This window comes from Mixophyes fleayi, chromosome 6, assembly GCF_038048845.1.
Source record: "Mixophyes fleayi isolate aMixFle1 chromosome 6, aMixFle1.hap1, whole genome shotgun sequence".
Classification (NCBI taxonomy): Eukaryota; Metazoa; Chordata; class Amphibia; order Anura; family Limnodynastidae; genus Mixophyes; species Mixophyes fleayi.
This window is the reverse complement of record NC_134407.1, coordinates 196,917,472-196,933,904: the sequence shown is the minus strand read 5'-3', so window position 1 is coordinate 196,933,904 and position 16,433 is coordinate 196,917,472. Positions and strand designations below refer to the sequence as shown.

The 16,433-nt window shown below is 41.5% G+C and overlaps 1 protein-coding gene across 2 annotated transcripts in view; it reads right to left on the bottom strand.

Annotated features, from left to right (window-relative positions):
* Positions 1 to 990: 990 nt before the first annotated feature.
* ACSF2 (acyl-CoA synthetase family member 2) overlaps positions 991 to 16,433 on the bottom strand; it is a 72,226-nt gene continuing 56,783 nt past the window's right edge. For both annotated transcript variants that reach the window (XM_075177908.1, XM_075177909.1), the window contains exons 11-16: positions 12,132 to 12,239; positions 11,897 to 12,048; positions 9,479 to 9,620; positions 9,282 to 9,392; positions 6,746 to 6,814; positions 991 to 3,950 (exon numbers count right to left, since the gene is read on the bottom strand). In XM_075177908.1, the coding sequence (XP_075034009.1) occupies positions 3,900 to 3,950; positions 6,746 to 6,814; positions 9,282 to 9,392; positions 9,479 to 9,620; positions 11,897 to 12,048; positions 12,132 to 12,239 (633 nt within the window). In that variant the 3' untranslated portion in view covers positions 991 to 3,899. The remainder of the gene's footprint in view (positions 3,951 to 6,745; positions 6,815 to 9,281; positions 9,393 to 9,478; positions 9,621 to 11,896; positions 12,049 to 12,131; positions 12,240 to 16,433) is intronic.

Here is a 16,433-nt window from a genome sequence, read left to right as displayed (position 1 = left end):
CCGTTAAATATTTTCGTTCCAATCTCGTTTCCGCTGTGTAGTGTGTATAAGTTTCCGACCGATCCACGACAGTGATTATGAAATTACAGTCATTGCTCACAACAACATAGCTGTAAAAAGTCGCTAACAGGACAGCTGCTCTTCCCTTTATTGTCCTAAACAAGGCTAGTGTGTATGCAGTCCATGGACCGAGCGATCGGACCATCGATCGCATGTAAAATCAGTTCCAGATCATGCAAGGATAGACGACCTCTATAAATATAAGACAGCTATTTACAGACATATAATATAGAACATTTATTCATAGTTTTGGCATGTTACCAGTACAACATTTCTGGTTCGATGGACTGACCTTAATTCCATCAGTCCTAGGAATCCCATTACTGCTAGACCTTACTGCACAACTACTGGCCTTAATGGAGGAGTGGGTACATTTATAATTCTCTGAAGTGGAAACAGACGGAGACCCTCACAGACCGATACTATCTGTCCCTTACTAACCAAGCCTTATCTGGGCATACAATGACATATACTGATGGAACACTTTATTTTGGACACATGGCGTGATCGATGGACCATTTGAACACACTATATGCCAACCCGAATGTAGTGTTAATCAAGGTGTACGTCAAAATGAACCATCTTCAATCTGTATTTGTGTTTTAAGTTAATTTAGAACTGTTTTGATAGACCAGTGATGGCTAACCTGTGACACTCCAGGTGTTGTGAAACTACAAGTCCCAGCATCCTCTGCCTGTAGATAACTAGCTGATAGCTGGCAAAGCATGCTGGGGCTTGTAGTTTCACAACACCTGGAGTGTCACAGGTTAGCCATCACTGTGATAGACTGATGTATTGTATTCTGCATAGTCTCTGTACAGTGATTTCAATGTCGGTGTTGTTTCATGTAGACAAATAAAGGTTTCATCCACAGCAGTCATTCAATCTCTCCAGCACTCATTAACAGACAGCAACAACATAATGCCAATGTTTCGCATTAATGCAGAACTTTTATTAAAAACTAAAGCAATCATTAAACATATTCTAAAAATACAGCTGGCTATTACTAATTGGTGCCAGATACAAATTGTTGTTCCTTCTACAGTTGCCACTTCGCTGGTATTTCACTTACAGTCCAATAAAAATTTGACCCAATGCCAATGATAAGTCTATGGCAGCGAAAGGTATGCCTTTTTCCAGAGTGGGCGGCAGACAAATTTCCCTCAGTGTTGTGCGTACTACAAAGAGAAGTATTAAAATAATTGTCAGATATCACAGCAAGGACTTGTTATAAACAATGCCATTTCCAGCCTGTATGACTTCTAAGGTACTCCTGGCATGGGCACAAGAAACTGGCAAGGGTAAGAAAAATCTTTTAATAGAAACAGACTGAAGAAAAATAAGGGCATACGGTGACTTAGTATTCACAATATAGGGCACTTAGGTAAATTCACAGCTTAATTTAAGCACCATCCCAAGGTCCTCCATAAATAATGAATTAGAACCTGGTTCAGGAAATGTTGCTACCATAACCAACAAAGGATTATGGGATGATTAAAAACCAGACATGGCAAAAGATAATGAATTGTGATGGCAAAGGATATGAGGGAGTAAATAGCAAGGAGAGTAAGGAAAGAGAGACAGGGCCTGATTCATCAAGGCATTCTGAGCGCAACCTGTGTTTGTTTAAAAACACACGTAACTCGGCTCTGCGCACTGCCGAATTCAACAAGGGACGGGTCTGAAGATAGGTGCGCTGATGAATACAGGTGTCTGCTTGCTCTCCTACACAAGACACTGCACAATATTTCTTTTCACTACATTAGATTGGGGAAAAATTAAAAAAATTAAAAATAATTTGTGTGTGGTCAATATACAAGAAAATTAGGTTTTATTACATAAATTATATCGATACCGATTTTGTCATTAAAAATGACCACCGATTCTTTCAGGTAATGCAACTTAGCTTATGGTTGGTAAAAACAATTGACATGATTATACCTTAAAAGCAATGAAATCACCTTTTCTCCTATATGGATTTTTGCCCCACTTTCAACCCAAAATGTACAAATTCATACAGAATTTTGTGAGCTTCCAACACTTTGTACAGTATCATTTTGTAAAAGAAAAGTTAAGTAATTAAAAGCATTACAAAAATAAAGGCTCATGTACATACTTTGTGTTTTCAAAACTAAAAGAGGTGTCCCTGTTTTCTTAGTTACCACTGAAAGGACTGAGGCGTGAGCAGTAAGTATGTGCCACATTTTATAGTCAACTCGCACTATGCAAACTTGTTCAACGGAATGTGCAAAAGGCCGTTGATACAGAGAGATGAGTAATAAGAGCTTGTGAGAGAATCATTTACCAGGTACATCTCAAATAAAGGGAGATCTGCGAGGGCAGACAGTAATGCTGCTATCAGTGTATGCATTCATTTAAGGGAGACTACTTATCAAAGATCATTAAAGTCGTCTTGCACTTAAAGCAGCACTACCAGCTCTCCTTTCTATTCTGGCACCAATGGTGAATCAGAAAGCCTTACTTCCTCCGCCAAGGGATTTTGCGATCCTCAGCGCTCCAGGTATTAGACAGGTTGCGCCATGGTGGCTCTAAGGGGAGAGGTTTATTTTCTGACCAGATAAAGTTAGGGTAGAAAGCAGATGACAGCAGTTCCTTACTGTCACATATGAGTTAGGAAGATTTAGGGCATACTTGCCAACTCTCGGAAACAAGTTTCCGGGAGAGGGGGCGTGACTGGAGGGCGGGACGAGGCCAAACGTGTCATTTTGGTCCCGCCCCCCGCGAAAAACGTAATTTACGTCGCGGCGGGCGGGGCCAAAATGACGCGATTGGCCTCGTCCCGCCCTCGAAAATGGCGTCAATCACCGTGAAATCCAGGATGCGGGAGAAATGCCAACGAGCCTGGGAGACTGAACCGAATTTCGGGAGTCTCCCGGACATTGCGGGAGAGTTGGCAAGTATGATTTAGGGTGTGTATTTTAAGGTGAGGTTGAACTAACATTCAGCATTTTTGGACGGTTAATAAACAGGGGCTCCTTTAAACGCTCCTTTAAATTAGATTGCATTGTAATGCAACAGTGAATGGTATAGAAATGCTTAATGCTCATGTGCAAAAGTGGCATTTGCTGTCGTTGGATAAGGCATAAAACTCATAGTGAAATAAGTTATTTGCACTTTGATAAACAGACCTCCAGGTGTGCAACACTACAAGCTCTAGAAGTAAACTCTAGGCCTAGAGATGGGAACATTATGTAACATAATGCATACTAGGGTGTTGTCTGTGAGGGAGATATCATTGCATTCGTACAGTGTGTTTCCACTTAATAATGAGCAGACACATACATGGTTGGTCACGATGATGATCAGTTGGTGACAATACACCAGGCCTGGCCAACCTGTGGCTCCCCAGGTGCTCTGAAACTAGGGGCTTGTAGTTTCACAACACCTGGAAAGCCACAGGTTGGCCAGTCCTGCAATAGACCATCTGAACATGAATTAGCTCAATGTCTTTGAAAGCACATGTAGTCACAGAAAAAGAAGCATAGAGAATGTCTCCTGATCCTCGGTCTCTTCTTATGTACCAGATATTCAGGGCTATATTTACAATCTGGTCTAGGGAGGAGGACGGCTGTGGTACCATTGATCATAGGGCTGCAGGGAAACCGTTATGTCTCGCTGTACCATTGTTTTGTTGCACTGTGCAAACCATACATTCGTGCAGGCAGAGTGCTAGGAGTAAGTCGGGTTCACAGTTAATAATTCAGAGAGAATATACAAAAGATATGGTACGGTGAGTTACAAAGGAGTATGGACGGGCATATGTCTCAAGGGAAACAAATAGTGAAGGACATTTGGAGAAGCAGGTGCCTAACGCCTCCTCATAATTTCAGCTGTTCCTCCATTATTTCTTTCAGTTTGAATTTTTGAATCTGAAATAGATAAGAGATATAATGAACACATTTACATGAACCATAGAGGTATACTTTTAGTACAGATATGTCACGACTCTGCCTATTCTCTGTATGTAGCAGCAGTACCTGAAATACACCAGAGGTGCTGCTGTTCTGTTCCTGAACTTTTCACCATGTCTGTAGGAGTTAATCCCCTTGCCTGATGCCTGATTAGAACTGCACCTGTCCCACAGCTTGAAATACCTGCCTCAAGCTGTGCTCTGTGCAGTTCATCTTTTATCCCTGGCTGCTGCTGGTTCCTCCCTGTGCCAGTGTTTGTGCTTCTGCTGTTGATCTCCCGTTGTGACCCTCTGCCTGATTCCTGGACCCTGCTTGTTTGCCTGTTGCCCCGACCACGGCTTGATTACTGGACTATGCTATTTTGCTTGTGACCCCGACCTCTGCCCGGCTTTTGGATTCTGCTTAACCTGACCTCTGCTTGATCACTGGACTCAGTTTGTCTGCTTCCCTGGACAACCTTGTGCCTCCTGTTCTGGGGTAACTCATAATACTTGTCTCTGCTATTTATCTGTATCAGTCATTACTTTGAACCTGTTGCTCTGTGGAATTTTTCTGTCATTGATCTCACCTGTTCATATCTGTGGATTTGAGTTATACCTGTTTATACTGCTACCTGAAAATCTGCATATCCCATGTACTGAATCCTTGTTTATTTATATTGCCTGAATGAAGACATTTGCTTTATTATACTTCTGTTGCTGCTTCCCGAGTTCGCTAGGAATGTTAACAAGATATTACTATTACATCACATACCTATTTAATATCTACTGGATCAGTAACCAAAGTTCTATCTTAATGTGGGATGATAAAACATGTTTTCGCTGGCCACAGCACTCAGAAATCTGTCACACCTATACCAGAACCACTGCATTTGCTGAGAGGTGTATCCAAATACAATACTGATAACCAATCTAATGCATTCTATAAATCTTATTTACAAGAAATTACAGAGAGAAACATGGGCTCTAAATATAGATATACTGAATATACTATACATATATCATTATACATTTCCTTTACATTCGATTTGTTCCTCTTATGCTCTTCCCCTAGATTATCGGCTGACTAGTAACTAGCCCAACGCTGAAGTGTGTGTATTGTAATTGTGGAAGGTCTAACGACCCTACAACTGTCCTACATTGAACATGCACCTCCAAGAACGTTGTGCGTGAAACAATTGCTAGCTTCTTCACTTAATGAGGCAACGGTCAGAAGTTGCAAATTTTGGGATGTGGAAGGAGGCCTTATAAGTCAGACCTTCCTGAGGTGTAAGGATTTCTGTATATGATTTACAAGGTGTCAGAGAAAGAGAATTGGAGAAGCAAAGGAATATTTGTGATGATAACATCTCTACATGTTTCTATAAGAAATGATGTGGTCGTAAAAAGGATGGTACTTACTTAAATTATGTGATCTTATGTGTACGAAACAGAAAATGTCTAACATTTTAAGATGGTCTTTTTTTCATCAAAATATTACTATGTACTGCGCATGTACTAAATGTTTAAAGATTTTCTTCTTCACTGTTTCATGCTATATATCAGTGTATCTTCTCTGTGAAAGATGTCATCTAAATTACATGATGAATCTATGCTAGGGTAAATTCTAAGGCTGGGTACACCCTACAGTTTTTTTCACCTGATTATCAGGCCAATCACATGATAAATGAGTGTTAGGCTCGATATTGCATCAGTGTGTACACTCACACGATCATGTTTTATCGTACTAAAGCGTATCGTATAATTTCATTTGATTTTATAACCGGACTAAAAATGTCTATAAACAATGGAACAATGATGTGCCAATTCTGCAGTGTGTATGCACTCAGGACCAGCAGTGTCCATAGATCTCTATGGAGTGTGCAGAGTCACCATCTTTTCAGTCGATGCTTATGACAGATGAAGAGCACAGATCGGATGATAAATTGTGTAAAACACGCATAGTGTGTACACATTAATCGGCATGCTGAGAGGGACTTTCAGTCGTTTGTAAAATCGTTAATGATATTGCATCAGGAGAATTTTTTTGTGGTGTGCACCCAGCCTAACAGATTCAAAAACATGACTTTAGTCGTTCTCTCTTTATAGGAGCCTCATGATTTCTTACACAGAGGGGGGCAGCAAAATTAAGGGAATTATTGACACAATTGCCATATTTACCCTATTGCATTTTGATAGATAAAATAATGTTTAAAAATTATGATTTCTGCAAACAACTTATATACAAATGGCCCGAGTCACTAAGGAGAGCAAAGCAAAAAATGGAATAACTTTGCACCTTGGCAAATTCATAATTTATTAGAGGGGGGGATAAATTTAAAATGTGGGGACAAATTTATAATTGGGATAGGGCATGTCCTAGATCAACTTTAAATGTCAGTGTAAAAGTAAAGCTATCAAGTATTTGTGTGCTACATGAAAAAGTAGCCTGTATTTTCCTTATATGCAAAATAATCAACTAATGTACACCCCTTGCATTGTAACATGGTTTGTCCAGGATCAAACTTACTCCTTTTTTTTTGCCTTGCTGTCCGTAATGACTCAGGCCTTAGATGTTTATTGTAGTGTGTATGAAGCTTGACATTCCAGTTGCCTCCTGTAGGTGGCAGAATAGCTAGACACACCTCTCTTTAAACATAGCTGCTCACAGGTTTGGTCATCCCAAATGTACACAATTATAATACCACAAACACAGAACAGGTACATGTTGATTATTACCATTATCAAAACTAAACTTGCCCAGCCCACACTTACCTTTCCAGATACTGTGAGAGGATACTCATTTACAAAGATAATGTAACGAGGAACCTTAAAATGAGAGATCTGTTGGGATATAAGAGAAGTATAAAATAAACGAGTCGTTCCTCAAACATGAGCCCTAATAACATTATATTTGATTACAAAAAACCCCAATTATAATAATATTCATACAGCAGAATAGACACCCTTTTAATAAACATACTGTTACATATTGCTAATGGTATTCAGGCAATCTTAATGTCATACTTGAGCTTCGGGAACTAAGTGCTTATATACTGTTTCCTTATCTGGGGAAGAAGATGGTGGGTGCACACTACATGAGTATTTGACAGTGACACAGGGTCGGAAGAGTGCGCCTCCTAACAAAATTTGTGTAAGGGCCAGGTGATGTCGCTGTAGCCTCTCAGATGAGCAGATTGGGGGACTCTTCTGAGCACGTGCGAGTTGGACGCATGCCCGGTAACGTCCAAACTGTGGCCCCTTTTGAGACCAAAGGAAGAGGACCCCGGGGGGCCCATGACAGCCACAGAAAGCCATTGCCATGATCGACTAACGAATGATATTGAAAGAAATAATGAACGTATAAAATCAGACTCTTAAAAGAATGAGTGAGTATCCTTATTTTTACCCAAAATATTTGTTTAGTGTAATACAGAAAAAAAAAACCCCCAAGAAACTACCACATAGGCAGAAGCGCAGCACATTTACTCTTGTGCAGATGCACCTTTCTTCATAAGAAATGCGCACTGTGTAAGGCAAAACCAAAAGTGTCACTTCAAAGTCCTTCTAACATATGTTTAGGGCCACCTACTTCATATAACTTCAACATGACCTCTTGTTACCTCAAAAACTCCTTTGTGGAGTCTCACTTCTCTCTTATAAATATGTCATGAGATTCACAGGAACATCATGTCAGTCTATATTACATTGGTACAGCTGCACATGTGCCTAAATGGTGCAAAAGGTGTAAAAATGAAAGTATAGGATGTTTAAAAATAAAATCACAAGTCCAAGTTAACTCATGAAAGCGCAATGTGCACTCTCCACCTCTGAAACTCACTTACATGTCTCATCAAAAATTATATGCACAATATAACATCTTATAATGTGGGTACTATATAACGTTAGCCTAGCCAGCATTTGGCAAGGAACACTTTAATCCGCTCACTTTAAGCAGACTTTTGCACCCTATTACGAAAGTGCTAATATGACGAAAGAAAAGAAAGAAAAAAAAAAAGTTACATAATATAATAAAACATAATCTTCCCAGTGGTCCTGCATTTACGCAGCTTTATAAACTTTGCCACATTTTATTCAGTGTGTGATCTGCCAAAACAATTTAGAAGGTGGTGTCTGAGATTTATACTATTATAGTATTCTGGCATTGTTGCATTAAACAGTTTACTATGCTGTCACTTTGCCGTGACATATATATGGCTCACTGGCTATGAAACGGATATTATTGAATGAGTTGCATAATCATTATTGATCAACTGGATGGCGAAACAGGCTGTGTGTAGGAGAATAGTCTGTCTCATACTCCAAACACTCAGTGGGTAAAGTATTGACTCAAAGAGTGGCCTTGGAAATGGAATATCCCAGAATTATTCTGAATAATTTGCATATTGTCCATAGGGAGCATATTAAGAAACTCCCTTATACAGTGAGGTCACTAATAAAATCCTGACCAGAAGTCCAAGCATGACATTGTGAAGTTGGTTATTCAATAAAATCCATTGCACACCACCTAGGGCAGAGGTGCTCGAACGCAGTCCTCAAGAGCTACCGACATGTCATGTTTTCAGGATTTCTGTCTGTAGAAACAGGTGGGATAATTACTGACCCGGCCAAATAAAGTAACTCAACTGCTGGTAGCTCTTGCGGACTGAATTTGGGCACCTCTGACCTAAGGGATACCAATAATGAGCTCAAGATATCAGCATTTTGGATGGGAGCAGAGGATTCCAGATGAAGGAATCGTGTCAGACTGTAGCTTTCCTTTTTGGCCCTGCTTACTGATTTTAACCTAACAAGTTTTCCAGTCTATGTAAGTGGACAGATGAGCTTATTGTAAGAGCAGCACAAGTTTTTACTCACAAAACCCCTTTTATTGGCACAGATCCTAGCTAATTTTATAAGGTAGAACAAAAAACACTACAATCATTAAATGGTGTAAACATAAATGATAACAACTCTCTGACCAACATTGCTGTGTGACTGATCACACAGACCACTCAATACTTTTACCTTTGCATTGTAGCTGGTCCAATGTGCAATATGATGTAGCACATGCCCTTGTGTTTGAAACTCGTATTGACCTATAGATTGTAAGCTTGCGAGCAGGGCTCTCTTACCTCTCTGTCTGTATGTATTACCCAGTATTGTTGTATTAATGTTTGTTCCCCATTGTAAAGTGCTATGGAATTTGCTGGCGCTATATTATACATATATATATATATATATATATATATGTTGATGATGATGGTGATTCCCCATGTTTCGTGTGCTCAGTCCATGTTGCACAGCTCACCTGTCCTTTGCAGTACGCTTTGATCTCCTCTGCAGTACACTTCTCATTAGGATGAGTCTTGATACAAGCACAAATCTCCTCTCCCATCCGCTCGTCTTTCACCCCAATGACCTGTAACAACAGAGTTAGTCGGCAACTTTGGCCTTTTAAAATAATTTGTGTAAATTATCATTGTATGTCTAATTCGCTCCAATTACCTGGGCTTCCATGATTTTGGGATGTGTGTGCAAGAAATGCTCTATTTCAGCTGGATATATATTTTCACCCCCTCGTATAATCATATCTTTACAGCGCCCAACAATTTGACAGTATCCATATTCATCCATCGTAGCAATATCTCTGGCGGTAAAAAAAGCAAAATTAGTACAAGGCATAGGCGAGCAATCACCACATTCACGCACGCTGGTATTCCAAGGTGGCGCCTCTTGCTTTGTTAGCTCAATTACTTTCTCTAATTTCGGGGGAGCATACATCTAACCTCCCGTAGACTTGCCCTGCTTAAATTCTGAATTATATAAAATAATCTAACACTTTATTCTCTTTGTACTAAAATAGGACGGCCACCACAACACTGGTCTCTGTCCCATCTCTCACATCGTCTTAGCTGTTCTAAATAATGCCTTTGTCCGCTGTCCCCTAAAGCAGCGGTTCCTAAACTGTGCGCCATGGCTCCCTGCTATGCCCAACATTTTCAGTGAAGAGCGGCGCAGCGAGGAGCCATAAGAGAAGAAGACTGAAGAGAAAGCAGAAGAGAACAGAAGAAAGAAGAGCAAGTAAAGGATAAGAAAATGAATGGAGGATGAAAGGGGCAGTGTAAAACAGGGAAACTGATGAAGGGGCACACTGTGATTATGAAGGGTCACAGTGTGGTGAATGAGGGCGCAGTGTGATAAAAGGAGGGAGCAGTGTGATAAAGGAGGGAGCAGTGTGATGAAGGAGGGCGCAGTGTGATGAAGGAGGGCGCAGTGTGATGAAGGAGGGCGCAGTGTGATAAAGGAGGGAGCAGTGTGATAAAGGAGGGAGCAGTGTGATGAAGGAGGGCGCAGTGTGATGACGGAGGGCACAGTGTGATAAAGGAGGGAGCAGTGTGATAAAGGAGGGAGCAGTGTGATGAAGGAGGGCGCAGTGTGATGAAGGAGGGCGCAGTGTGATGAAGGAGGGCGCAGTGTGATGAATGAGGGCGCAGTGTGATGAATGAGGGCGCAGTGTGATGAATGAGGGCGCAGTGTGATAAAGGAGGGAGCAGTGTGATAAAGGAGGGAGCAGTGTGATGAAGGAGGGCGCAGTGTGATGAAGGAGGGCGCAGTGTGATGAATGAGGGCGCAGTGTGATGAATGAGGGCGCAGTGTGATGAATGAGGGCGCAGTGTGATAAAGGAGGGAGCAGTGTGATGAAGGAGGGCGCAGTGTGATGAAGGAGGGCGCAGTGTGATAAAGGAGGGAGCAGTGTGATAAAGGAGGGAGCAGTGTGATGAAGGAGGGCGCAGTGTGATGAAGGAGGGTGCAGTGTGATGAAGGAGGGCGCAGTGTGATAAAAGGAGGGCGCAGTGTGATGAAGGAGGGCGCAGTGTGATGAAGGAGGGCGCAGTGTGATAAAAGGAGGGCGCAGTGTGATGAAGGAGGGCGCAGTGTGATGAAGGAGGGCGCAGTGTGATAAAAGGAGGGCGCAGTGTGATGAAGGAGGGCGCAGTGTGATGAAGGAGGGCGCAGTGTGATGAAGGAGGGGGAGCAGTGTGATGAAGGAGGGCGCAGAGTGATAAAGGAGGAAGCAGTGTGATAAAGGAGGGCGCAGTGTGGTTAAGGAGGGCGCAGTGTGGTTAAGGAGGGCGCAGTGTGGTTAAGGAGGGCGCAGTGTGATAAAGGAGAGCGCAGTGTGATGAAGGAGGGCGCAGTGTGATAAAGGAGGGCGCAGTGTGATAAAGGAGGGCGCAGTGTGGTAAAGGAGGGCGCAGTGTGATAAAGGAGGGCGCAGTGTGGTAAAAGAGGACGCAGTGTGGTAAAGGAGGGCGCAGTGTGATAAAGGAGGGCGCAGTGTGGTAAAGGAGGGCGCAGTGTGATAAAGGAGGGCGCAGTGTGGTAAAGGAGGGCGCAGTGTGGTAAAGGAGGGCGCAGTGTGATAAAGGAGGGCGCAGTGTGGTAAAAGAGGACGCAGTGTGGTAAAGGAGGGCGCAGTGTGATAAAGGAGGGCGCAGTGTGGTAAAGGAGGGCGCAGTGTGATAAAGGAGGGCGCAGTGTGGTAAAGGAGGGCGCAGAGTGATGATTTTTGTACATATTGTTTTATTTTGTTTGATCTTATTCCTGTTAATGATAGCTATAAATTGTTCTTTAACAGAAATATAATTGAACAAAAAATATATAAAAATATTATTTTTCCTTCGATTTATGTGTACTATTTTTGCTAACAACTTTATAAGTATTTCTGTCCTGACCTAAATATTTATTACATTATTTTAAACCAACTATTTATAAAAGGAGACTGCTCGGTAATTATTTTGGATTAGGGGTGCCTTTAAAAAATTATGGAGACCCCCAAGGGTGCCTTGAACTAAGAAAGTTTGGGAACCACAGCTCTAGAGAATCCCTTGGCTGAGTAGTGCACCAGACCACTTTACTCACCCAGTTTTGTACCATCTCTCTGGGGTGATCGTCTCGCTGTTCTTTTCTTCATCTCCCCAGTAACCCAACATTACACAGTATCCTCTAATCCACATTTCCCCTGGGCTATTGAGTGGGACTATCTGGCCTGTGTTGGTATCTACTATTTTTGCCTAAAACGAAAGAGCAATGTTAGTGCTGGGAAATCTTAGGAATACAGGGTTTGCGTAAGAGTTTAGGTAGAGACTTGCCTAACCTCAGTATGGGGCAAGACATGTCCTACAGTATTGGTCTTGCGGGTAATATCATCATAAGGGAATCCCATGAAAGTGGCAGGACTGTTTTCTGTTGTGCCATAGGCGATCTGCAACAAAACCATAAAAGCAGAACGTGGTTACATGGATATTACTGTGTTCATGTTACACTGGGCATGAAAACAAGCAACAAAAAAAATCAAAACATCTTTGTAACCACAGAAAGCTCTGACGTGAAAGAATTAATAGCCAGAACCTGTACAGTGTTTGTACATATCTCTGCTGTCTCTTCCCCCTACAGTACGTATTCCTGAATACTCCCTAGGTGCCCCTCCTTTGTCTCATAAGCAAGAGACATGTGGCAGCTTCACGAAAGGTCTGAGGGATTTTCACAAACACTTCTGCAGCTGCCAGATTTGAAGAGTAGCAGGGCATGGAACAAACGGACTGGACTTAAATAATAATTCATAATCACAGATCTGTTGTCCAATAGCAGATGAGATATTCATATAAAATAGTAGTGATGTTTTGTGGAATTTCATTCTCATCAAAATGGCATAAAAAGAAATCGCAAGCAGTGAGCCAAACACTGAGAATCAGACAGCTAGGCCACAAACTACCTTTAATAGAGAATGTAAATATTGCACTTGCCAAGAAAATGTCTCCGACCGGCTGAGCGCTGGGCATGCCAACCTCCTGTATAAATAGAACAAGGGCTCCACGCCAGGCTGCTGCCAGTGGATCAGGCCCTTCTCTTGACCAGATATATTGCCGTCCTCCTGAATACAAGCTGGTCCCGCTCTCACAGCCGCTCACATTACATGCACACTCAGATACACTTACAGACAAACAGTGAAAACTTTTGTTTTGTATTATTCATAGATCAATTGCCAGCATGGATGAAAAAAGATAAGGGGTCTATTGAGTGCAACCTTTTAACAAAATCAGAACAATTACTTGTACCAATCATCTAAATAATTATAGCAATATAAATACCGTGTCTTCCACAAATCCAATTCATTTTTATTTCATGTTACTGAATATACCATCTGCACCTAATGTAGTAAGGAATCCCACAGCGTAACCACCCCTACAGTAAAGTAACTTTTCTATGGTGAAACTATCTTTCTTCAATTCACAATTGATAACCCCTTGTCCTCTGTATGGTCCTTGGTACGAAAAGTTTGGGAGATAAATCTTTGTATTGACCCTGAATATATTTAAATATTTCATTTAGTCACATCTGAGGTGACTTTTTTCCCAAATAAAACAAACCTAGTTTATTTAATAATGTTGCCAACTTCTGTACTCTCGAGTTCTCCTACAGTTTCCCCCGGGTGCTCTGGTTTCCACCCACACTCCAAAAAAACAGACTAGTAGGTTAACTGGCTGCTGAAAATACTGACCAGTGTCTATGTGTTCTAGGGAATTTAGACTGTAAGCTCCAATGGGGCAGAGACTGAAGTGAGTGATAAATATTCTCTGCACAGGGCTGTGGAATTGGTGGCACTGATGCCCCCAATAATTAAGAAGTGGTCACTTTAAAAGTTCCTGACTGAAACTACAGTTAGTAGACAAAATACACCTGGGTAAACAAGGGTACCAAGCATATTGTGCAATGGCTTCTACACAGAGGTGTGGCTCATGTGTTTATGAAGGAATTAGCATCCCATCATCAACTTTTATTTAAATAGTGCCAGTACATTCCGTAGTGCTTTACAACTGGGAGCAAACACAGTAATAAAACAATACAGGGTAATACAGACAGACAGAGAGGTAAGAAGGCCTTGCTTGCATCTATAGGACAATGGGAGTTTGATACATAAGGGTAAGTGCTACATATTGGCTACTGGTCCAGCCAGAACGAAAGGTAAAAGGTGCTTATTAGGTTATATGATCCAGTCACATTAGCAGTGTTGGTCAAAGGGTTTGGTTAACGGTGTAAAGGGTGGTAATGGGTTAACCTAGGGAGGTTAAGTGGGACTTTGAGGAACCTTATAAGCTTGCCTGAAGGCTTGAAGACCAGAGGAAAGTCTTATTGTGTGAGGGAGGGAATTCCACAAAGTGGGTTCTGCCACAGAAAAGTCCTGTAACCAAGAATGGGAGGATGCAAAGAGAGAGGATGAGAGATGCAGATCTTGTGCAGAGCGAAGGTGTCGAGTTGGGATATATCTTGAGACAAGTGAGGAGATGTATGTTGGTACAGTCCAGATCTACAGAGTCATGTATTAAAAAGCTGGACTGCCCTGAAACTGTGGTATAAGCAGCCCAGTTTAATCAAAATGTATTCAATGAGAACTCCGTAGAGCAGGATATCACAGTTGAGGAGCAGTACATTAACTGCTCATCACACTTGACCCTGCATGTTTGTGAGTTCAGTGGTGCAATGAACTACTGAGTGGTGACGGAAGGTGGTGAGGTTATTTATCATTCACCATGTCGACAAATGTAAGATTACATGTGTTACAATGAGCTCCCAGCCTTGAATGCTGGTTTCCAATAGCAATGGGTTTCAGTGGTACAATTATCAGCAGGGCAACACGGACAGCACCCTTGGCATGAATTCTACATTTTACTTGATGGAGCTGAATTCGACGATTACCACATGAATCTAAATCAGGAAGTTTGGAGCCACCACAATGCAAGCGAATATGGTTTTAGGCAGTGGTGGAAGTGGGGGTGTATATGGTGGTACGTCATACCACTACTTCTCCTATTGCCTTCACTGTAAAACCTATCGTAATTCCATTTACTTACATTCCCATTATATTTTTCATACCATCGCTTCTTTAATTCCACTTCCACCATTGGTTTTGGGTACATACAAGCTTTATTCACTTCTGTCTATTGTATTAAGGGACAGCTTGATGAGCTATTCTGTTTTAAGCACTAGATTACAAAACTTTTTGGGACATGGAACACTGTTGATAGAATTTCGGAGACCGAGTGCTCCTAATTGGATAAAGAATTTGTGGTATAAAGCAACTGAATATACACTTATATGAACTGAACTGCAACATGTAAAAAGTATGAATCAATGTCCACACAGATGATGAAGTAGAGATTCATTATCTAATGTATCTGTGCTTAGAGATTATAATGTTTTTACAGTATATTGTATATTCATTTTTAAGTGTGATTTATATTAACAGTAAAGTTTGTTGAAACAGGTTGTCTATTATGTGCATTTCTGCTATAATTGAAATTAAGTGTAGCGCCGCCATCTGTGATGGGCCACGCATGAGCAACTGACTGGTTCACTGTTGTCAGAACTAAATCTCCAGGGCAAGCTTGGAGAGGAGTGCTGGTGCCGTCAGAAGCGAAGAGGTGATGTATAGCAGAAACAGAGTGAGGGATGCTGGGAAAATGACAGGCGAAACTTAAGAGAGGAGCAAGTTTGAGCCGGGCAGAGAGACATGAGACAGAGATCGAGAGAGAGAAAATATCCATCAGAGTCGCAAAGCTGAGTTGGGGATTAAAGCACCAGGGAGTGAGAGAAAGAGATCGGAGGAGAAAGTGAGGAGAGAGAACAAGAGGCCATTTGGAGAGGAGGGGATGCGGCTGCCAGACTCCATACCTGAGAGAAGCCATGCTGCTAGTGGAAGCTGGAGAACAATGGGTTAAGTAGTAACTGATTTTCATATTACTTAATGGACTGAGCCTTGTATTACTATTAGTTATACAGGGAGCTGGTGGGAAGACCTGAAGATTTATTTGTAAAAACCCTTTTGCAGGACTATGCTTTAGTATCAAGGGTGTAGTACAGGGAGTGATACATAGGAACCTTTGGGACTGAGACACTAAGGAGGAAAACTGTATAAAACCCTAACGGCTAATCCATTTCAGTGGGAAAAAAAGTGTGAATTGTGACACAGGTTACAGCAAAAGGAACAGTGAGTTCTTTCCTCAGAGTAAAAATGATTGTGTTTCAGCATCCATATTGGATTGTTCTTACGTGAAAGAGAAGGAGCGTTGTTCACAGACTCTTCAGAAGATATCTATTGTTCTATCACGAAAAGATAATCAGAAGTGCTATTACTTGAAATTCTGTGTCAAGTTAAGTGACTCTTGAGGACTGTGCTATTGGTTTATTCAGTCCTATTGTATTTGTGTATATCAAACCCAGGAGCAAGCAGAAAGGATCCACATCTTTGCCACTCCCGGATACCAATACCAAAGATGTGAACATCTATGTTTGTTCTTCAATTGTATTGCATTATTTATGTTATTCTATTTAAAGCAAGGTTGAGTGTGATAATGGTGTATTATGCAAACTAATATAAAAGTGGGCCAGAGGTACCCCT